The sequence below is a fragment of the Tripterygium wilfordii genome, chromosome 4 (genome assembly GCF_013401445.1).
Source record: "Tripterygium wilfordii isolate XIE 37 chromosome 4, ASM1340144v1, whole genome shotgun sequence".
NCBI classification, from domain to species: Eukaryota; Viridiplantae; Streptophyta; class Magnoliopsida; order Celastrales; family Celastraceae; genus Tripterygium; species Tripterygium wilfordii.
Genome location: NC_052235.1, coordinates 1,733,205 through 1,755,003, shown reverse-complemented (window position 1 = coordinate 1,755,003; position 21,799 = coordinate 1,733,205). Strand labels below are relative to the sequence as shown.

The 21,799-nt window shown below is 36.9% G+C and overlaps 4 protein-coding genes across 8 annotated transcripts; 1 reads left to right on the top strand and 3 right to left on the bottom strand.

Annotated features, from left to right (window-relative positions):
* Nucleotides 1-81: 81 nt before the first annotated feature.
* On the bottom strand, nt 82-4,382 carry LOC119997408 (protein EARLY FLOWERING 3-like). Its single transcript, XM_038844404.1, has 4 exons — nt 3,640-4,382; nt 1,897-2,777; nt 1,606-1,657; nt 82-1,508 (listed from the first exon to the last, which is right to left on the bottom strand). The coding sequence occupies exons 1-4, from the start codon at nt 3,853-3,855 to the stop codon at nt 510-512; spliced, it is 2,148 nt and encodes a 715-aa protein (XP_038700332.1). The 5' UTR covers nt 3,856-4,382; the 3' UTR covers nt 82-509.
* A 1,618-nt stretch (nt 4,383-6,000) lies between these two features.
* Nucleotides 6,001-10,844, top strand: LOC119997410 (piRNA biogenesis protein EXD1). 4 transcript variants are annotated; one of them, XM_038844409.1, is made up of 11 exons: nt 6,001-6,155; nt 6,500-6,675; nt 6,969-7,100; nt 7,195-7,245; nt 8,108-8,204; nt 8,348-8,394; nt 9,089-9,305; nt 9,567-9,696; nt 9,817-9,859; nt 10,299-10,362; nt 10,508-10,844. In XM_038844409.1, exons 1-11 carry the CDS (start codon nt 6,104-6,106, stop codon nt 10,690-10,692), a joined length of 1,194 nt encoding a protein of 397 aa, XP_038700337.1. In that variant the 5' UTR covers nt 6,001-6,103; the 3' UTR covers nt 10,693-10,844. The 4 variants fall into 4 exon arrangements, with proteins under 4 accessions (XP_038700337.1, XP_038700336.1, XP_038700339.1 ...); XM_038844408.1 differs by having other exon boundaries at nt 9,567-9,720; XM_038844411.1 differs by lacking the exon at nt 10,299-10,362 and having other exon boundaries at nt 10,508-10,840.
* An 89-nt stretch (nt 10,845-10,933) lies between these two features.
* LOC119997409 (clathrin interactor EPSIN 1-like) lies at nt 10,934-16,349 on the bottom strand. Of its 2 annotated transcripts, none has more exons than XM_038844405.1 (12): nt 16,193-16,349; nt 16,041-16,088; nt 15,888-15,939; nt 15,092-15,171; nt 14,886-14,964; nt 14,679-14,762; nt 14,426-14,571; nt 14,084-14,341; nt 13,632-13,792; nt 12,948-13,144; nt 11,998-12,400; nt 10,934-11,438 (listed from the first exon to the last, which is right to left on the bottom strand). In XM_038844405.1, the coding sequence occupies exons 2-12, from the start codon at nt 16,079-16,081 to the stop codon at nt 11,209-11,211; spliced, it is 1,731 nt and encodes a 576-aa protein (XP_038700333.1). In that variant the 5' UTR covers nt 16,082-16,088; nt 16,193-16,349; the 3' UTR covers nt 10,934-11,208. The 2 variants fall into 2 exon arrangements, with proteins under 2 accessions (XP_038700333.1, XP_038700334.1); XM_038844406.1 differs by having other exon boundaries at nt 12,948-13,132.
* Nucleotides 16,350-19,818: 3,469 nt separating this feature from the next.
* LOC119997728 (transcription factor MYB36-like) lies at nt 19,819-21,449 on the bottom strand. Its single transcript, XM_038844909.1, has 3 exons — nt 21,234-21,449; nt 20,596-20,725; nt 19,819-20,497 (listed from the first exon to the last, which is right to left on the bottom strand). The coding sequence occupies exons 1-3, from the start codon at nt 21,367-21,369 to the stop codon at nt 19,954-19,956; spliced, it is 810 nt and encodes a 269-aa protein (XP_038700837.1). The 5' UTR covers nt 21,370-21,449; the 3' UTR covers nt 19,819-19,953.
* Nucleotides 21,450-21,799: the final 350 nt, after the last annotated feature.

Here is a 21,799-nt window from a genome sequence, read left to right as displayed (position 1 = left end):
TGATATGAAAATTCCGAGTCAGTTGCTACAGTTCCAGAACAATGGAACTCTGTCCAAACTATTGTAGGGTGATCACTAAAATGGAGGCAAAAGAGTGTTTCTAATATTGTCAATAAAGAAGTTCAAAACCAAATACCATACAAGTAATAAACCAAGTTTATCTGCAGTGACAAGCTCACCGGGAGATCGAGCGAGCTACACAAAAATAACTGAATTTACAAAGTACATAACCTACTCTCCATTTGATGACCCACATCGCCTCCACCACTCCGCCTGTGGCGGATCAAACATGAGTACACAACATTATTTATAACATAGATAACATTTCATGTCATACTGACTTCCTGTGACCTTCCACAGACGTATCTATGTATCCCGTGGACAAGAGGAAAGAACAAAAACATTACACAAATTTCACACCCAATAAAATACAGAGGAAGACCAAGTACATCATCCCATGTGAGTTCAAGAATCAAGAAACATTTGCATACCAGTGATTGATAGACATTTTAAGTGGATTCGTGGTGTTTTCTCTCTTCTTGTATAGACTGAAAAATCCGAGCTACTGATTCAGAGGCAGATCTAGGATTGTGAGGCACAACTTTTATTACTCTTCTTGGCTGGTCTGTGTAATGAGGCTGGGAGGCTCCGTCCTCAGCAGCAGGAGCCATTGGGAAAAGGGTAATTGCACCATTTCTTTGAGCAGTTCCATCTCCTTTTTCAATGGGACTATTTGCTGTACTTCCTTGTATCTCAGACTCTCTAGATGCCTGCAACTTCGTAACTTGTGGAAGTGCTCCACTCTTCTGGGTCAGCACACGACAAGAGCTCTGATGTTCTGGGTTAAAACTAGCTCCCCTTTCAGACAAGTGACTAGTTTGACCATGTGAACCAGGTCCTACAAACCAGTTCGTTTGTTCGACAGCAGAGCTAGAGATGGCTGTATTCATGACTGGCATGCTATATGGAGGGAAGAAATTCTGACCAACTGTAGGGACGCCTGGCATAACCCCAAACCCTTGATGGTGATGATAAGAAGTCGGAATACTATATGAGGGATTCACAAAGTTACCAGGTAAAGGATTAGGACCAAAAGGACCAGATCCACCAAAAGCATTTCCCATGAATCCAGGCCCAGGATATGGTTTGTAGACCAGTCCTTCCGAAGGTGACATCACAGGAACTAACCATTGATGCCCGGGAGATGGATGGAAACCCCAAGGAGGTGTTTTGGTATCGGTGGCTACAGGTACCTGTGGCGGTCCAAAATTCAAAGGTTGACTACAAATTTTTCCAGGAGAGACGGATGTCTTTCCAACTGCGTTTTCCGCAGAATGTTCCATCTTATGGCTAGGCTTCTCAATATCATCCTTTTGCGGAACACGTGGTGATGGTGTAACGACATACTCTATCGGAAGTTTTGCTGCAGGATAGGACTTCATAGAAGGTTTCACAAGATAAGTTCCATCGGATAAAAAATCTGGTGATGCAGCGATTAATCGTTGAACCTGCTCAAAAGTGAAGAGTTCAGCTATTTGGAATTAAACCAGATTTATAATATAAATAAATAGAGAAGCTATTCCAGCGTGTACACGATCACCTTACCTTTATCAGTCTATGCAACTCAAACACTTGAACAGCAAACACCCTTTGTTGACTGTAGAGAGTAACAAGAGTAGGATCAAAAAGAAAAAAATCCAAAGCCATATTCACAACTATCCCGTACAAAATGGACAACCATTCCACAGTCCTAAAGTTAGTATTTATATACATTCAACAATTTAATACTACCAATCCTTGACCAACAAAAAGGAAGGCCATATACTACTGCTTTCCTCACATGTCAAATCAACAACACAGAATATCTAGTAGCTATCAATGAGAAAAGAGACTTACTTGACAATTTCTCTTCTTGCTTTCCAGAAATGTTTCTGGCCAATTATTCTCACAACATCATCAGGAGAGATATCCAAGCCTGACATAGAATCTACCATAGATGTTTCAGAGGCATCATCACTTCTATCTCCGTCTGTCAATTGTGGCAGTCTACGTGTTTTCTCTCCACGAGATTCGCTGTTCTTGTCAGGTTGACTAAGACTGCTAGAATCCTCCCTCAAATGAAAGCTGCTCCTTGGTCGGGAAACATCAGTACACTCCAAGTATCTTGCACTCTCAATAACCTCATCACCATGTCCACCGTCATGCCGCTGCAACACAGCTCTAGACTCTCCTTGTAAACAATCTCCATGAGCAACATATCTGCCAAAGTTAGCCGAATGATGGTCTTGATACTCTTGATTTGGAGATAAATTTGCTTCATACACATTTCCATCAGCCTCTTCTCTATTTGGTAAATTTGGGGCAGATTTTACTGAATGATCCCTACTTGAGACGCACACTTCAGGGTTCTGATCACTCTTGTTTTTAAGCTCTTGTCTCAAACTTGGACCTGCTAAATTAACTCTTTTTGGATCCTTAACACAAGTATTTTGGAATTTCGTTGAACTGCTTGAATAACTTGTGGTGAATGGAGTGGGTTTTTCCCTATCAGAGCTGTTCTGAGTTTTATTATTGCATTGATCCATCCCATAATTAACATATACAGGAACCCTAAAATCATCTTCATCACCAACCCTCTTTTTCTGCCCAAGTTGGGATGACAGAGTGTTCAAATTACCTTCATCAATCTGGTAAGGATGAAACTTCTCGGCCATAGTTGTAGGCATTGAAGGGTGTACATGAAAAGGGGAAAGCAAGTTTCTTTCCTGGCCACCTCCCTGGAAACACAGAGCACTCATAGAATTAGATTGTACATCCATCGTCCAATAATTATACAAGAGCTCTTCCCTCGTGCAATTATGCATATGCCAAAGCACACATGGACGCTCACGCACGTGCATGTTCAAACAAAAAAGGACAATTGACAATTACCATTGACCATAGTATGCCAACGCAATTGTGTATAATCCAGTTAAAAGCTTGCATTCCCCAACCCCCAATGCCCAGAAATCATATCTAAATATGAGCACGAAGTATGTCCCATAATACCAATTGTGATATGCATGAAAAGGGAGGAGAGCAGAGACTCTGAAACGGTGGTTAAAACGTCATAAAAAAAAATGTTATGATGCTTAACCAATCTCAATATCTCAGAAGACACATAATTAATCCCCTCTTCATATCTTTGTAATGGTACTTGCTTAAGAAAAGAATGTGGGTTTCCGGATTTTGCGTATAATAAGGTTTTCTTCAAAAGGTTGTTGAATTATCACTGCCAACACAACAAACTTAGAATAGAGAATCCAAGAGAGATGCAAGGTCTTCATATTTTCTCAAGACATCACTGGCAAGTAGTAATCAAGAAAAATATTATAGAAGTGTCAAAATCTAACTTCAAAATTTTAACAATATATCCTCCTTCGAAGAAACAATCATCCAAAGTGAAAAACCTATCACCTAAAGCTTCCAACAACAGATTTGATATGCAATCACGTAGAGGCAAAAATCACTTTCATCGCCTAAACATAAATTTGCAATAATTTTCCTGCACAGAGACCAACTGAAGGATCCAATAAATTACACAAATAATTAAATTCATAAAACCTAAATACTCATTTACAGAATGTAATAGAAATCTACCTGGATAGAAGGCACAGGAGGAACCAAGTTGCTCGTGTTACTTGGGTTAAGAGGCGCGACACTGGGATTGAACCTCTGAGAAGGAATACTGAGCTGCTCATATAGGGCCATCTTATTCCTTGGAGGTGCCCTGGGTCCTCCTTTATCTTTATCATTTACATGAAGTCTTGGGAACATAGGCCCCATGATCTTCTCATCATCTTTAGCTCTCTTCATCTCCTCTTTTCGCTCTCTCTATCAAATTCAACACGAACACAATCTCCAACTACAAAAATTTACTTCGGCTGGAATGTAATCGAAGATCCCATGAAAAACCCACCAGAGCAACCACCAAAATTGCTCCTTCCCTTGAAAATTAACAGCTTCACCTCACAAGGAACAAACAAACACAGTAAATAAACACCCAGAATGTAAAATCCGTTCTTTACCCTTGAGGAAGAGATTATCACAACCCAGGAAGAACCCTTCAAAACAAAAACCCAATTGCAAAAACACAAGATCACGAAGAGCCAGATGGGCAAAGAGCCTGATTTCCACCAATATTGAGCAAATCCCCAACCAAAAGAAAGGAACACAAGTTCTGTGAGGATTGAGTGAAAATATAGCGGACACAATAGAGAGAAAAAGAGTCGAGAGGGAAAGGGAAGGAATAGGTGGCCTGAGCCAAATGGTTGTTATATTAGGGATTTCCTCACAGGACAATCGCTATGGAATCCACAAAAGGGTAAAGGAAAGACCAAAAGTGCGAGATTGTGGGACCCGTTTGGATAGAACCAGAAGCACCTCTGGTTGAATATTAAAATCAAAAAACATACGGCCAGTGACTGGGTTTGTTGCCTACTTAAGTTGGGTAATTACTCTCACTGAGGATTTACCTACAAAGTTGGCATATAAGACGTGCGATCTGTGGTTGATGACGACCTGCGCTCTGTGGTTCACGTTTCATTGGTATATCGTTCTCTATTGCCATTGTCGGTACAAATCATGATTCTTTTTATTTTTTGTTTTATAAAAGCTTCCAATCAAAGTGTCTTAACAGATTCTAAATAGAAAACACACCACTACCTTGCATCATAATTCCCTAATCCTTGTGTGCGCGATGTCCTGATCCACGCAACGGAGTGGATCAACAGAGTTACAGAGGGTTCCTACTTCTTAGTTCTTATCCAGCCGAAAGTTGACTCGTGGCCCATGGGCACATCCCACCTTATCGGAGAGGTTTCTCTAAAGCCCAAAGACAGCAGGCACAGCCCATGATAAGAACAAAGGGGTATCCATAATACTGACGGGGTCTTCTACAATTCTTTCGTCGCTGTTGTTGGGCCGATTAAACTGAAAAAATGGCAGGGTTTCATTTGGTTGTTCATGGTCGTTGGATTGTTTTTGTTGGCCTCAAAGCTCAGCCGTTCGTTTCGGTACAGCAACATCTTCTTCAAGAAACCTCAAACGTGTATGTGAAGCAGAAGTTTCGATCTAAACGGTGCGTGGTGGGAGGATGACTTGTCCATTGACTTTGAGCATCTCATGTGACTATTATTATTAAATTGAAGTGGCTCTAAATTTTGATTAATTAGGTTTTATTTTAGCTAGTATTTAATTTAGTTTAAATCGAAAACATTATTACAATCTTCTTATTCTTCGCTGGTGCATTTTTATTGAGGTGGGGAGTCAATGGGGTCTGCTGTAAATTTTAAGGCCTCTATAATTTATTTATTTCAAACAAATATGAATGTGTTTTTATTGAATTTATGAGTACACATGTATATATATTTTTTTCCAAATAAAGAATCAAATTTGACGTGAAAATAAATATAATATTTATGGTTTATATCCAACGATTTTCATGTTTATAATAAACTTCCAATGATTTTTTTATATTTACTGTATGATATATTTTTGAATTAGTTTGCTTAAAAAGTATTGGTTTTAATCAAAACATTGATCATTAGAAAATACAATCCAAACACTACAAAATAATATTATTCGTTTTAGGTCAGAGACAATTGTTATTATTGAGTTCGTATTGGTTATTGAGTTCGTATTGGTTCTTAAGTTTTTGAGGCCTGAAAATATGTCCGTTTTGGATTATCCAATTCTCAAATGATAGATACATTGAGCCACCATGAGGGAGTTCACTCATTCCAATAGTGCTATCACATGAGCATACTTAATTGAATAATTATTACGGGATGTAACGGATGTTTTCCTCAAAGAAAATGTGTTGTGAATGATTAGGAATTGAAATTATCTATATGTTAACATCATCATTTTTTAGTATTATTAAATTACATAAATTCCAGTTTTTAATTATCTTTTTATTTTAATATTTTGTTATCAAAAATTGCCATTTCTAGGCAGGCGCAATTTTTGCTAAACTTATATATTTACGTGTATGTAAATAGATATTTAGCGTGTAAAAAAGTGTGGTGATTTTGATTTTCATCTGCGTGGGCGGTACGATCACATGACATCGTCTCCGTCACAGCGGACGGAGATTCCTCTCCCTTCAGTTCCAGGTAATCCAAGCTTATTTTGTTCTTGTTGAGCCAAACACGAACACTGGCAGACTGGCTTAGTCGAGATGCGTTTCTTGATTTTTTACTTTCTGATTTTATTAGTTCTTGCATTCTCGTACGATTTTGTGATGAATCGGACGCGAGTCTTTTTCGCTGATGTTGGTGAATTCGATGCCCTAATTTCGTGTAAAATCAAGGTTAATTATATGGAGAATAAGAAAGAGTTCCATCATTTCTTGGAGCTGTAGTTGATCACTTGTATGGTTAGTTTGGGATTTTGAATGTGGATTGACTCCATTGTTGTGAATTTAACACTGATGAATACAGTAATGCGTGCTTTGTAGATGGCGGACCCCTTGATCTGGAGCCAAGCTTATCGCTGGTTCCAGTCCATGTTGTCACTGATGCTTCTGAACTTCCGGTTGAATTTCTCAATCCCTCGCCTGAGAAGCCACTGATTATTGGTTTTGACTGCGAGGGTGTTGATCTATGTCGCTATGGAACTCTTTGTATTATGCAGGTACTCATAGATTGTATGATGTTAGACTGATGCCCTGCCTCCTAATGACCATCATTTGTTTTTCTGAGTGTTGAAGAAAGCTTCGTTATGAGAATTTTGTTATATTTTTATGGCAAGGCATTTGATGTAATTTTCTTGAGTTTCTTGACCAAACATAGTTGAAATATTATCATTGAACATTGACTTAACATGGCTGCGCTGTTTTTGTATCACAATGATGAAGTAGTAGACAATATTTAATGGAGGCAATGATAGTGCTAGGGTAGTTGAGTCTGTGTTTGTGTATTTTGCAGCTTGCATTTCCAGATGCAATATATTTGGTTGACGCTATTGAGGGTGGAGAGAAGCTTCTGAAAGCCTGCAAGCCTGCACTCGAATCTACTCACATCACCAAAGTTATTCATGATTGCAAACGGGATAGTGAGGTTTCTATGGGTTTTGTTACTTCTGCATGTCAGATTGTTTTGATATGCATCATGACATTTTATTCCCATCTTTAAATTTATATTAATTTTGCAGGCATTGTACTTCCAATTTGGCATCAAGTTGCACAACGTAGTTGATACACAGGTGACCTTTCTTTGTATCATGTCAAAGCTTATAGTTGGAATCAATATCCAGAATTTTCCTCTGATATTTTTTGTCATTTTTTTTGCTGGTTGGTTAGAAAATGTCCAATATGCTTTCCATTACTGAATGTTAGACAAACTCCAAAAGCAACACATTCTTGTTCAGATGGGGTGTTTGGAAATCAGGCATCAGGCATTAAGTGAAGGGAAAGTTGTTCAAAGGTTTTGAGAGTCACCTAACACAACTCATAGCCATAGGATCTGACTCTCTTGATTAGTTTTGCCAGTATGTTTTAGAAAGCCACTATTTGCATCTCCAGATGATTAAGATTTTTCTTTAAGAAATCAATCCTTTACATATAAGTCTCAATCTCCTTTTGTTGGTAAAGAAAAGTTAAAAAAGAAAGTCTATAAGTTGCCTTTTGCTCTTTGTTTTGAAATTGTGGTTTTACTGTGTATTGACCATTGAATTATTATGGCCCATATGTGAACTTGAGGCGGTGTAGAGATGGAAGTGGTAACCATGTAAGGTAGTCTTAAATGTCTTTCGTTTTTCTTTTGGACCCATCTTTCATATAGTTAGCTTAGGTTGGCTTCAGACTTTTCTAGTGGTGCATTTTAGGTCAAAGATTAGTGCAAATGCTATTTCATTACCCCACCTCTCATAACGTATATAAACATTTTCGAGCCTTATGCTTGCTTTAGGATCAGTTTCTAACAGCATTCTGTAGGCTCTTGCTTTATCTGTCTCTGTACTTGCAATTGCATATTCTATCTATGCGTTTTTTTAATATATGGCATGTATGCACAACCAAAAGTAATCCTGTATTGTCCCTTCTTCTTTTCTTTTCTCATGCATGTAGATTGCTTATTCTCTCATAGAGGAGCAAGAAGGACGGAACAAGTTGCCTGATGACAACATATCATTTGTTGGCCTCCTTGCAGATCTACGATATTGTGGTATTTTATTGCTACAGGATCCATTTGAAATTTTATATTTTTAGGTCATAGAACCTGATGTCTTTGGAACTTGTGAAATTTCATTTTCATGCAAGTTGTGTTGGTTTACGCCTTTTATTTACATCCTTATGATTTGAATGCAGGAATATCTTATCAAGAGAAGGAAGAGGTTCGCATTCTTCTTAGACAGGTTAGTGTAAACATTTTATCTCTGTTGCTGGGATTGCCATGTTTTAATTTTGTAGACTCTGAAACTTTTTTATGGAAACAACAACATTCTCCTTTCTCTTTGATTTTAGCTCTAAGATGATCTGATCCTTCCTCTTTGATCGGTAGCTGTTGCATTATAGGGAATATGGCGATCTCTGAATTGAAAATATAATTGGTATCTGATAGATGAAAAGATTTTTTTTCATAACTTCTTTTTGGCTTTTACTTTTTTGAGGTAAACCGATCTCTATCAAAGGAATTTTCTCAATGCACTAGCATCTGACGTTTAAGGAATAACTCAACCACCATTTAGATGTAACTATGTAAGTTAGTCGTCTTCTTTTTTCCTTCTGAAAACGGTATTCAAGTGTACGGTTATGTAAGTTTGAGAAAATGACGATGAACCGTGAGCCATAGGTGTATCGTCCAATAACTTAGAAAAGAAAGCAGATGCAAAATCATTGCTTAGTGGTTGCCAAAGCAGGCATAAAAATATCAGTTTGCAGCATAACATTCTTAATTTTTCCAGTGTTTTTACGCAATTTTGTGGTTTTCTCTTGGATTTCAATGAGAATTTGTGCCAGCTGATAACTCAATTCTTTATTACTAATGGCAATGCAGTTGCTTCTAATACGCGTATTCTGACAAATGATATATTTTATTGCTTAGTTTAGGACCCTAAGTTTTGGACGTACAGACCACTATCAGAGTTGATGATTCGTGCAGCGGCAGATGATGTCCGATTTCTTCTCTACATCTATCAGAAGATGATGGAGAAACTGAATCAGCGATCCCTGTGGTATCTTGCACTTCGTGGTGCTCTTTATTGCCGTTGTTTCTGTATCAATGACATTGGTTACGCTGATTGGCCATCTCTCCCTCCTGTTCCAGGTTTTATACTTGATATATGTATTTTTTATGATAATTTAGTTCTTGCTCATGCATTATACATGAATACTCGTCAACTTTTTTTTTAGTCGATTTGAAATTCCCTTTACCAAGTATCAATTCCAAGTTTACATGAGTTTACTATTCCAAGACAACGTGAAAATAAACCCCATTTAGAGTAACAAGAGACAACTAGGTAAATTTGTCACTCTGCAACACAGGGCTTTCAAGTTTATACTGATTCAAGTGCCACTTATCTTCTAGATTTCGAAGTGGCAGAAGGCGATCCTCCTGAGGAAGAAATCCTTTCAGTTCTTGATGTTCTCCCAGGAAAGATGGGGCGTATTATTGGAAGAAGAGGATCTTCCATTTTGTCAATAAAGGAATCTTGCAAGTATGTCTCTCTCTCACACCTGAGGTGCACATTCACAAACACATGCATTGTTATTTTGTTTTGGAAGGACCAACTTGGTCATCCTTCGTGTTCATTTCAAATGAATATGTTTCTTTACAGTGCGGAAATCATAATCGGAGGAGCCAAGGGTCCACCTGACAAGGTAAGTCAAATATTCTGAATAACTATAATCTTTTCTTAGTGCTTTACCTATTCAAGCTGATACCAATATGCTTGCCGCAATGTTCCTGTAAAATATGGACAGAAGCCAATGCAGTTTTGCATGGCAAATTTAACTTTCACTGTTAGTATGAAGTACATTTTTATGCTACACTATATGATAGGTGAGTGAAGGTCATTGTGGGGGAAATGAGGTAGTATCCTGACTGTTTCTATCAGTCCATGCTTTTCATGCTGCATATATGGAAAGTTGTGAGCTGGAATGCTACGAGAATTGTGGGCTCTATTACTTCCTTATATATCACAACTGTTCCACAATAGCAGACGTGCTTCTTCTGCTTGTTGCTTTGCGATTTAGTTTTGAAGTTACAAGTTCTCCTAAGCTGCTCCTTACCTTTCTATACTACTATGTTTTTGGCAAGGATTTATCCACAATGTTTGTGGCAGTGGTCGCGTTATTGGTGATGGTTCTTAAACGAAAACACGGTAATTTTGAGCTTGAATCTTAAGATACTCATCACAAAGGAAGACATATATCTAATGTGCAAGTCTGCTGATAGTGAAATCAAATTATATAGGCCATGAACTGTTCCTCCGCTCAAATTCCTAACATATTGTGGTTCTGATGTAGGTTTTTATCATAGGATCAGTGAAACAGGTCAGAAAAGCAGAAGCCATGCTAAGGGGGAGAATGTTGGATATGTGACGAGGAACCTGTTTCTATGCTCCAGGGATGGTATTTTCGCGATGACCATAATGGCTAGATTCCAGATATATAGTATTTGCTGCCTAAGATTTTCAACTCTCCATAGATGATTGTACAGCAGTGGCAGCTTTAATAAATCAACCGTTGTGTTACTGTCTAAACCGTTGTCCGAACCTGTAGGAGGTTTCAATTTCAGAGATCAATGTTTGTTGAGTCAGCGGTGATAGTTTTTGGGCAAAAATATAATTTTGTCTTTTTTTTTCAAAACCATAGGATTTGAACTCTAGATAATATCGGGAGTTGGATTAAAAAGTGTTACCATATAAGGGCATCATATCATAAAACTCAAAATTCAAAAACTAGGAACAATTTAAAGCAAGTTCACAACTCAGTAATAGACTTTACAAGAACACCAGTTTCCAATCAATTGGACACAATAAAAGCCCCGCTGCTTATCACCACTCATGATGGATACATTTATCCATCCAATCACCAAATAGTTGAGTTGATGCAATTATAACTATAGGCAAGCCATTGCTTGACGCATCGATATATCTTAAAGCGAAACGGCAAAAGAATATGATGAGAAAATACATGCAGGCGAGAAGGGTGGAACAAAATTCAATTTACTTCTTGAATCCACCAAATTGATATTGTTGGCTCCCAAGACTTGAGAAGAAGTCATCTCCGCCGCTGCTGCTGAGAGCCTGTGAAGATGCAAAACCTGACATACCCAGACCAGAACCTGTACCCATTGCTCTCGTTGTGTAATTTGAAGCTGGAGGTCCCTTCTCCCTTCCATCTAATCCATCGCCCAGTCCAACAATTCCAACATCTGCCAGTGATACCTTCTTGGCTGCAGGTAAGTTTAGTTGGCGCACTTATTAGAGATTTTTGAAGTAAAACACACAAAATTTGATGGCACGAGCAGATCAAGAGATGAAGAGTAATTAACAATTAATAATGGTACCAAAATCGGCATATCTAGAATCCATCCCGGAAAGTTGCTTCAAACTGCATGATATTGCGCAAAATGTAGAAGGTCATGCTTATAACTGACTCGAATCTGCCTTCATTTTAACTAACCAATTCTTTGAGATGTCTAAACATATCCAGAATGAGTCATGTTCAAGAAAAATAATGATAACAGAAGCTGTGACCACGGAATGTCGAGATGGCTCAATTGTGTCCACAATCTTTAAAGAAAGCAAAAGAGGGGGGGAGGGTGGGGATAATCCAAAACAGTCAGGTAATGGTTAGGATTAAACATATCTAGTCTTAATACCATAGGCTCGTGATTACAGCAAAGCGGGTAAAACTAATTTGTTAGTGGCGTATGTAGCATATGCATGCTTGCATTGTGATGAATCGATAATGCTTCAGGAGGAAATGGATGTAGAAAAAGATATACTTACGAGCAGTTATATTAAGATCAATGAGTCCACGGCTTAGTGAATCAGCCCATACTCCAGACTTCACTTGGAAAGCATCCTTCTTTGGTGTAGGCTTAGAGTCTTCTAAAGCTTTCCCGCCCATGCTGTTCAGGCTGCTGTTGGCAGCAGGACTTTGTGGATTGTTTGTAGTAGCTGAATGAGAATGTGAACTGAACTCACCAAAAAGACTAGATTCATCAAAATTGTTCATTGGAACTGAAGCAAATGGATCAACACTGTTAGTATTTGTTGGGTCAGATTTTGCATCCAGGTCTGGGGTCTTCATTTCTGGTTGCACAACTGGATCTGGAGTGGCAAAAAAGTCAACAGTTGGAGGAGCTGCAGAAGAGATGGCTGATTGGGAAGCAAATAGATCTACCTCAATCTGCAGAGATGGTTATGCCTGAACCTGTTAGTTACAAGTACCGAGTACGGCAACCTATGCAGGAAGAATAAACCTTAACTCCCCATAGTAGTCAAGTGCCCCTAGGCTCTGCCTAGTGAAAAGCTTTATGCTCATAATACTTTCCATTTAACTTTCTATATCTTGGAACCACAAGTCATTTTGTATCCAAGAAGACAAAGAGGAACACAAATAATAAGTTCAGAGTTCGATGGTTTCATTTTACATCAATGAAAACATACTAGATGGCTTCTCAAATTGGAAAGAGCATTTCAGCAGCTTCAGATACAGATATTGAGAAATGTGGAGAGTGAATAGAACACATACAATAATACATAACTAATCACACCACAAAGAATTCCAATCAAGATACTAGGACCAAATCAGAGGCACTCCCAAGGTTGAATTAATCAAAATCTCGCTAAAAAGGTAAACTCCATAACAGTATTATCCAATCTCAAACAGAACACAGATATAAGATCTCCCCAAATTATTGCATTGCTTGAAACTGAGATTGAAAGTATCAGACCTGAGACTGAGAGCTTGGCCCCTTTTCAATTTCGGAAGATGCTGAAACAAAAGTTGCATCGGCAAACAGATCAACCTCAGACAGATTGTTATTCACAGCAGATGTTTCGGAGGGAACAGATGCCGGCACATCCAAGAGGTCACCAACAAAACTTTGTCCAAATAGATCCACTTGGTTAGAGCTCCCTGCAGACGGATCTGTAGAATAAGACAAATCATGCTTTGGTACAAAGTGCATCAATGCACCCTATCAAGTATCCTATTAAGAGAAATGAGCTCAAGTTGGGTAATTAGTATTATCAGAAGTAATAATGCTGAAAATACCTTTGATCATGCGAAAGAATAAAACATTGTGATCAAAGTATGACAAGTCGTGGTTGTAAGATAATATTATGAGAAAAGCATTACCGAAGCAACATATGGTTTTTTGTCCGAACAAGCCAAGATATGAAGATTTTATCACAAAAGACATTTTTGGCAAAGGCGCACAGCTATAGTCATAAAAAACAAGAAGCCAGCATTTATCCAAAGATGCCTCGGACCCCAAATCAATGGTATTTTGTTTGAAACAGTTAGATTGAAATATGATTGCTGATACTGCAAAATATATACAGAAAAACATTGGCAGATATGTAGACCTTTGACCTAAATCTGCACACTATGAGATGTACTTCAGAATACTTACTACTGCTTGTAGTTCCTCGAGGATCAAAGTCATCAAAATCTTCGTCATTATTATTCGACGGTACACTTGAGCTTTGGGAATGAGTTGAACTGTACTTGTCGGACTCAGATAACTTTGCCGATGACTTTGACATACTGGTTGACTTGTTATTTTGATCCTTGCTGCAAAATAAGTAGTCTTGATTAACAAAGTAGCAAATAATCATGTTTTCTTGTACACACACAATGTAATTTTTCAAAATAAAATGATAACATCAAAAGGGAATGAATTGACAAATAAAAGAATTCAAAGAATACAAAATGGATGTGTAGTAGCAAATAGGAACTAGAAACACTCATCCGAATGGAAAGGAAAATCCAAGGCTGCAAATATTTCAAATGCTAGACCTAAATATTGTTGTAGTAAACATAAATTTGAATTTTAAACCAATCAAGAATAGTAAAATATCAAACCTTCCATAATATGTAGATCCTTTTTTTAGTCCATTCCCTTGACTCTCACTCGTGATGCCGTGACGTGACTTTCCAAAAGAATCATTACCAGCCATTTCTTCTCCGTATTGAACCTTGTCTTTGTAGCTACTTCTAAAGTTATCACCTTCTCTAGAACTACCAAAGCCTCCATATCGATCACCAGACTGAAAGTTGCCACCACCCAGAGAAGCTGACCCTGACTTATATGATATTCCAGTGGATGAAAGACCAAAGTACCTGAAAAGGTTCATGCACACAGTTCAGTCTATTGCAACAATGGAAGTTAATCAGATGATAAAATTTTTAAAAATATCAGCATACTTGTCACGGTTTGCAGCAGCTTTATTTCTAACTTCTTGTATTTTTTCTCTATTATTCAAAAGAGACACGATATTCTCTGCCTTCTTTCTCACATTCAGTCCTACATCTTTTCCACTTGGCTCAACATATTCAAAACCTGTCAGTGACTTCACCAATGCACAAAGAGAAGGACGATTGAAATTTAGAAAAATCAACATTGGCAGTTATTAATATATTCACAGGCAAGCGTCATATATTGTTAGAGAGTCCTCACTGAGATCTGCATAGTATGTTCAATTATGTCATCGACTGCTCTTTCAGATCCATGTGACACTAGATACTCAATAACAGACAATGCCTGATGCAGAAATAATAATAGATATTAAAGGCATGACAATTAAGAAAGGGTTGACAAAAGAAAAACAGATTTGGAATACTATAATTTGTATCCTTTGGACCCAACCTAGAGAGAAAGCTTTACCTTGTAGACAAAACGCCAATCCTTGCCAGTCTCACCGAGTCTAGTCCACAGAACATTCATGACCATCTGGCATTCGGTGCTATATAGTGAAATGAATCAGATATTGCAAAAGAATAGCCAAAACAGCTTCCTTGTGAAAAAAAAAAGTTATTCGCAACAAGATCTAAAAGCAAAGCACAGAAGAAAGAACAAAAGGTGCACATTACAATTTTTTTGTGGCTTGAGCTATTTCAGCCAATGCAGTGCCATGAGGACCCCAAGGTTCATCATCTGTTGCATCCAATACCTATATTTTAATAAGGAAAAAAATCTTAGTAAATGAATCTATAATGAAAAACAACTTTGTACCTGTATGAGCTTCATATGTCCCCCATCATGTAACCACATCAAAGGAGGCACAATACTCATCCTAAAGTGCCTTTAATTACTTCTTTGGAATGAAATACAATTCAAATATATATTGTTTATTAATGCAACTCTTTCTAGAACAAGCCACTAAACTATGAGGAAGAAAAACAAAACAAATTGAGGCATGCATACAGGTTCTTTTGCAGGATGGCAGCACTGAATGGTTAATTGCAATATTTAAGAATCCCGTAAACCACAATTTCTTACAAAAATAACAAATATTAGTTGGATAAATATTTCAGTAAGCCATTTCTCAATCCAATTCTTAGTGAAATGTCAATCATTCATGGTGACACTTCCTAAACCAAAGATCAAAGCTAATAGCAGATGATTTGAAATCAAATGCCAACAAGAATCATATCGAAGGCCCAATAAAAAATTGATGTTCACTCACCATTCTTTGAACAAAGCAATGCACAAAGGCCCGGAGGCTAAAAAAAACAATGAAAACCGAACTGAAACGTAGCAAAAATATCCAATTCTCTACTATAAGCACCACCTCCCTCTTAAATATGCATATGCTGATATGCATGAGGCAAACATCGATAGACATACGTTAATACATGCTTAAATAGATAAAGATAGATTATTTACCTTCTGTTCAATCTCAGGGACCTTCAAAACCTTAAGATTCACCTCCCTCTTACTGCAATAACACAAACAGAAAATAATGAAAAAAAAATCTTCGTATTGTATCCGAGATTGATTGAATTGCAGAATATGCATTCCACAGAAATGGAAGCTTACATTTCACGGACGGTTTGATCGATGACCTTCATGAAATCCATGCTGGATCTGCCAAATCAAAGTGAAAAAACAAAAAAGAACATGAATTAAGCAGTCGAATAGTTAGATCTGCAAATGAATCGATTAAATGGATATATGTACTATCGAAGCACCTTCGAGTATCGATGTGAAATCACGTATTCAGATCTCGGGACGAGGAGGTAATGGAGTGCTATTTCGTGGTTGTTTTTTATGGGAGAGATACAAAAGAGACAACGAAGCTTATGATGAGTAACAACATCGCTACCATGGCAAAATTTTTATTGCTAAGTTTTCTCTAATTACCCATTAACCCCCACACTCTTTATATTTTGTATTTATTATTCTTTTTGGCCTTTCGTCATTGGGCTTAAGAGTGAATTCCCTATTAGGCCCTGTATGAAAAAGGCTTTATTGGGCCCAAGTTCAGTAATAAACCTGGTTTAAGGGCTTTTTCTTATAGAGTTATGGGCCTATAACCCGAACCCATTATGGGTCTATAAACTATAGAGGAACGGCCTTTCCGTTTTGGACTCTCTTAGGGCTCGTTTCGTGCCATGAATAAAGATTTTTTTTATTTAAATCTAGGAATTATTTTATTCAATTTGGATGTTATTGCAAAATAGATCCTCTTTGTTCTTTTGTTGCTCGAACAATTTTGTAATCTGGTTTAAATATGTAAGAAATATGAGATTCTGTTTTCCAATTAGAAGAAGATATGTATGTTTGTTCTACGTACTTTGATACTTGTCCAAACAAAAAGGTGCTAGTTGTACATGGTGTAATTCATGTAGTATTAGACCAAGTAAATCCAAAAAATTCATCGTCTTAGAGCACTTGTATCAGTATCTTTAAACTGATGCAAATAGCTAAAATAGATAATGAAAATAACATATTATTGTAACAATGCTACTGCATTAGTATCTCTAAAAAGTAGTTAAAATAGATCATTGCAATTGTGGTTATCTACTTTTGATACCCACTTCAAATTCTCTAAACATTAAATATCATATAATATTATAATATTCTTTCTTCCCTCCTCTCTTCTCCCTTTTCTATCCCAGTATTTTAGGAATTTAATGTAAACAAAAAATATTTTAATATTGTAGAGATTTGTTATAAATATATTGATGCAATTGTTGTTAAATAGAGTTTATGTAAATTGTTAAAAAATGGTGTTTAAGTAAGTAAAATAAATAATTTCTTAAGAGACTCTGATGCGAGTGCTCTTAGACTCTCTCTCTGTCTTTAATTTGTTCAACAACTGTAATAATGAAGAAAATAATGAGAAGTAAAAGAATAAGATGAGATAGAAGTTTGGTCAAACCACTTAATGTATTGTTTCCTCTGAGCTTGAGGCTCGTATGATTTTATCCTTATTAAAAATGCCCTCGAGTGTTGAAGTATTGAACTTGACTTAAAAATCACATCGCTTCGTACTCTTCGAGCGCGATCACATTTCACAATTCACACCTTCTTCATGAGTTAATGAGAAGAAATTGGCATTACATGGAAGCCATTGACCTGGAATTAACAAAGTTGAAGGGGTATTTTCAAGGACAATAACACACCACCAAGTATTTGATTTAGGGTGACCCGTGCCTATTGCCTATTGCCTATTGCCTATTGCCTATTATGTGTGATATGCGATCAAACTGGGGACCATGCCCATATAACGACTATGATTTATCAACTACGAGTAGATATAAAATCAAACATTTGCTTCCTTTAGACAAGTAGACGTCGATTATTCATCAATTTCAATTAGAAGGACCTCTATTATACAGGACACTGTAGGAAACAAAGTTGTCACCTATTACGTTATATATATATATTAAGGATTTATATATATCAATAGCATGTGTGCTGAATTTATATATATCAATAGCATATATATTTGATTTAGTGTGACCCGTGCCTATTGCCTATTGCCTATAGTATATTATATGTGATATGAGATCAAACTGGGGACCATGCCCATATAACGACTATGATTTATCGACTACGAGAAGATATAAAATCAAACATTTGCTTACAAGTAGACGTTGATTATCCATCAATTTGAATTAGAACGACCTCTATTATAAAGGACACTGTAGAAAACAAAGTTGTCACCTATTACGCTATATATATATATATATATTAAGGATTTATATATATCAATAGCATGTATGCTGCATTTAAAATGCTGTAATTGTTTGGTTCAATTTTTTCTGATAGGATATACGTTCTTCAAAGTGTTGGGAGTCACGATTTCAAACCCAACTCGGGTTCTCAACTAAATGACTCATCTCCTGTCAACTCGAACACCCCCTCCCTCCAAAGCATGATTTTACATTTTTGCCCTCTCTAGACTTTGCGATTTATAACAGGAACCTTATATGCCGAATTTGATCACCACACATTGTATCTCATATAGAATAAATGTGGGAGTGCCTTTTTGCCACAAAAGGGTAAAAGTATTGATAATGAATGCAGTTTTAAGGCAATTTAGCATTAAATTCCTGGTAATAAGAGGGTACTCATGTATGGCCAAATTGAAAAGGATAACCTTTAAGCCTCTCATCTAAACACATATTGGAGGAGAAAGGAATATTCAGTTTGCATGTAATGACACCCAACAAGTGATAAGAAGAAGAGACTTGTTGTTGAAGATGGGCAAACAATGAAGAGAACAAAACATGTGGCAAGCAATCCCTATGGATACCTTAAATTAATCTAGAAACCCTAATTATAAAATCTCTAAAACCTAGTATTGTTTTAGTTTTATGTAGACAGTGGAAATTAATTTAATCAGAACACATAAAATAAATAGTCAATAATATTAAATCTATTATATTCCAATTTTGGTCGGTGCGGCTAAGGCCTTAATGTCAAATCTATGCTAATTGAACTCAATTAATTATGGTAGATTGAATTGTCCAGTACTGTAGATGGATAGCTATCAAAAAAATAAAATTTTTTTTTTCTTTTTTTTGTGATTTGTAGATTTTGTTATTCACTAAAAGCCACACAAAGAAGCCAAGAACAATAATGCTACTAGCAAGAGTTTCTAACATTAATTTATTGGTATGTTTTAGTGAAAATTTAAGATTGAATCTAATAGTAATGAAATATATGATACTTAAGAATGTATTGTGTTTTGACTTCTTACGATGACATGAAGTGAATTCTGAAATCAAGTTGAGATGATGTGAATTGAGGAGAAGTTATACCGTAACGAACCACACAACCAAATATTTTTTTACCCGAATATGGTGCGTTTGGCATATGCAAACACACTGTCAAACGCACCCTTAATTTGATTAATTTTCGTAAATGCATGACTATGTCAATGTGTGTGTGGCCACTAATTATTAATGAGTCTTGAAGGAATCTTAGTAATCAAAAATGGGCAAATTGTGTACATGGTTCTGAATGTATGTACTGATATATATATATGCATTCATATGGGTTTGAAAATCACTCACTTTATCATTCTATTCAAAAAAAAGCCATTCCATGCTGAGTCTGAGAGAGAGGATGAGAGAATCTTTTATGGTTAAAAATGAGTTGGAACAAAGACGTTTTCAAACACATTCGAGATATCAGATTTTAATTTGACTAGACACACACCACACCATGCAACTTTCATGATCCCTGACTTAGCAAAAAACAGGCAGACATGCTGATGACATCCCTCACGTTCTCTTCACCAGATAGATCAAACTACTTCCCAATCCCATCAGAGGCCTAATTAATTAGTACAAACAGCATCTCATAAGCAATATCATAAAATCATAAAGTTAAATTTGCTTTGGATACATTAGACACATATATGAGATCGAGTCAAGTTAACACTGATGACTGACGTCTAACTAGTCTGACCAGTTTCTATATATTTCTGGTTCTTGGGTCATTGATACTGGTTAATAACACTCTGGTTCACTACTCCTTGTGGTTTAATGTCAATGTCATCATCATAAGCAAAGCCAATATCATAACTGAAACCAAACCCAAAATCCATCATAATCCCAGTCTCTGTATTTCCAGGCAATGAAGAAGCAAAATAAGCTGCTGATGAGTCTGAAATGTTGCTTGAATTCTCTGCACTGTGACTGCTGCTTTTGGACCCAAAATCAGACATGATCATGCTTGAATGTTGAAGTGATGGGTCTAGGCCATAAGCTTGAGTGAGTCCATAACCAATGTTGTTTAAGCTTGATAACATTGTGGGGTTCTGAGTTAATTGCGACGAATCCGAAAACGCAAGATCATAGGCATCTGGATTGATTGGGAGGCAAGGCAGAGAATTATTGTTGTAGGTTGGGTTAGTGATGGTGGTGGTGAGGTTTGATTTTCCTGATGAACCAAGAAGCTTCTTCTTCAATTTTGTGTTCCAGTAATTCTTCACATCATTGTCTGTTCTTCCAGGTAATTGAGAAGCAATAAAGGACCATCTGGTCAAATACAATTAAACAAATCATTATTATAACATAAAATAATAATTTGAAAAAAAATAAAAACAAAACAAGGACAATTAAAGAAGGTAACTTGCCTGCTACCCATTTCACCATAGAGGTTGTAGATAATGCTGTCTTCCTCTTCAGTGAAGCCTCCATGTTTGATGTCTGGCCGGAGATAATTAAGCCACCGTAGACGGCAACTCTTGCCACACCTTCTGAGTCCTTTTACAGGAAATAAATAATGCATTAGATTCAGAAGTTTTTTGCTTTTTAGTGAAGAAAACCATAAATCACAGATGGGTTACCAAAAATGACTAGAAATTGAAGTGGGTTTTTTGAGAAAATACTTTGAGACAGGGAACACAAAAGCAATTACAATGCTTAAGCAACATCGATTGAAAAAAAAAATTTGAACTTTAACAGTCAAAATGTGATTAGCACCAAGTGTCGAACATGTGATGGACAAAAAGAAAATGACAGAAAGTTTTTTGTCTGGAAGTCTTGAAAATTCAAACAGAGAGAAATGGGAGCAGTGAAAACTTTGACTAACAGAACACAGAAAAAGTAACCTCAGCACTGGAATTGCAGAAAGGCTATTCACAGAGAAACTCAGAAAAAGTGCGACTTGAACAACTCTGATTGGATACACAAGAAAAATTGTTCTTTCTGGGATTCAATCAAATCAAACAAACAATTAAACCCTTGAAAGAAGTGAAGATTATATTTATACCAGCCTTTTGGGGCAAAGCAATCCAGTTACCACCAGTGCCATGAGTCTCAACATAGCGTTTGAGGGTTTCATCTTCATCAGGAGACCATGGTCCTCTCTTCACATTAGCTTTGTCACAACATGGTGCCCTTCCCATGGCTTCCTATGATCTCTCTATCTAGCCTTGCCAAACAAGACCCAACAATGCAAGAAAAAATTCACGCCTCTCAAAACACTTCTCTATTACTAATAAGCAAGAAACCAACCAATGGGCTCCTGCTTAATGAGGCCCTTTATAAATAAAGTACTCGGTGGCTTTCCTTGACTTAGTCTGACTGCTTCTTTTCAACCAAAGAAAATGTCCAGTGTTTCTTGTTTGTTAAGTTAGTAGGACCCAGTCAAACAATCGTAAGGCACTGCATGTGTTGACTTCGGCTTGATAATGAAGTATGCAGATCGGACGGCCTATATTTAACAAATAATGAGACCCCATTTCAATTTCTTTGATTCATTCTGGTTCGCCTATTTGTATTGCAAACATAGAGCATACAAAGCACAAGCCCAGCTGTTTTATATAGGCTAATTTT

Bases quoted from the DNA above. Each gene is read 5' to 3' on its own strand.
- LOC119997408 (XM_038844404.1), bottom strand. From the start codon at position 3,855: ATGAAGAGAGCTAAAGATGATGAGAAGATCATGGGGCCTATGTTCCCA. The intron at 1,658-1,896 runs GTAAGTCTCTTT...TACTCTCTACAG, and splicing joins GCAAGAAGAGAAATTGTCAA to TCAACAAAGGGTGTTTGCTG. The intron at 1,509-1,605 runs GTAAGGTGATCG...ACTTTTGAGCAG, and splicing joins AGTTGCATAGACTGATAAAG to GTTCAACGATTAATCGCTGC.
- LOC119997410 (XM_038844408.1), top strand. From the start codon at position 6,104: ATGACATCGTCTCCGTCACAGCGGACGGAGATTCCTCTCCCTTCAGTT. The intron at 6,156-6,499 runs GTAATCCAAGCT...CGTGCTTTGTAG, and splicing joins TCCTCTCCCTTCAGTTCCAG to ATGGCGGACCCCTTGATCTG. The intron at 7,101-7,194 runs GTTTCTATGGGT...TTAATTTTGCAG, and splicing joins ATTGCAAACGGGATAGTGAG to GCATTGTACTTCCAATTTGG.
- LOC119997728 (XM_038844909.1), bottom strand. From the start codon at position 21,369: ATGGGAAGGGCACCATGTTGTGACAAAGCTAATGTGAAGAGAGGACCA. The intron at 20,726-21,233 runs GTATAAATATAA...TTCCTGTAAAAG, and splicing joins TGCTTTGCCCCAAAAGGCTG to GACTCAGAAGGTGTGGCAAG. The intron at 20,498-20,595 runs GCAAGTTACCTT...GTATTTGACCAG, and splicing joins TATGGTGAAATGGGTAGCAG to ATGGTCCTTTATTGCTTCTC.
- LOC119997409 (XM_038844405.1), bottom strand. From the start codon at position 16,081: ATGGATTTCATGAAGGTCATCGATCAAACCGTCCGTGAAAT. The intron at 14,763-14,885 runs GTAAAGCTTTCT...TTTCTGCATCAG, and splicing joins ATTGGCGTTTTGTCTACAAG to GCATTGTCTGTTATTGAGTA. The intron at 13,145-13,631 runs GTAAGTATTCTG...CTTATTCTACAG, and splicing joins TCGAGGAACTACAAGCAGTA to ATCCGTCTGCAGGGAGCTCT.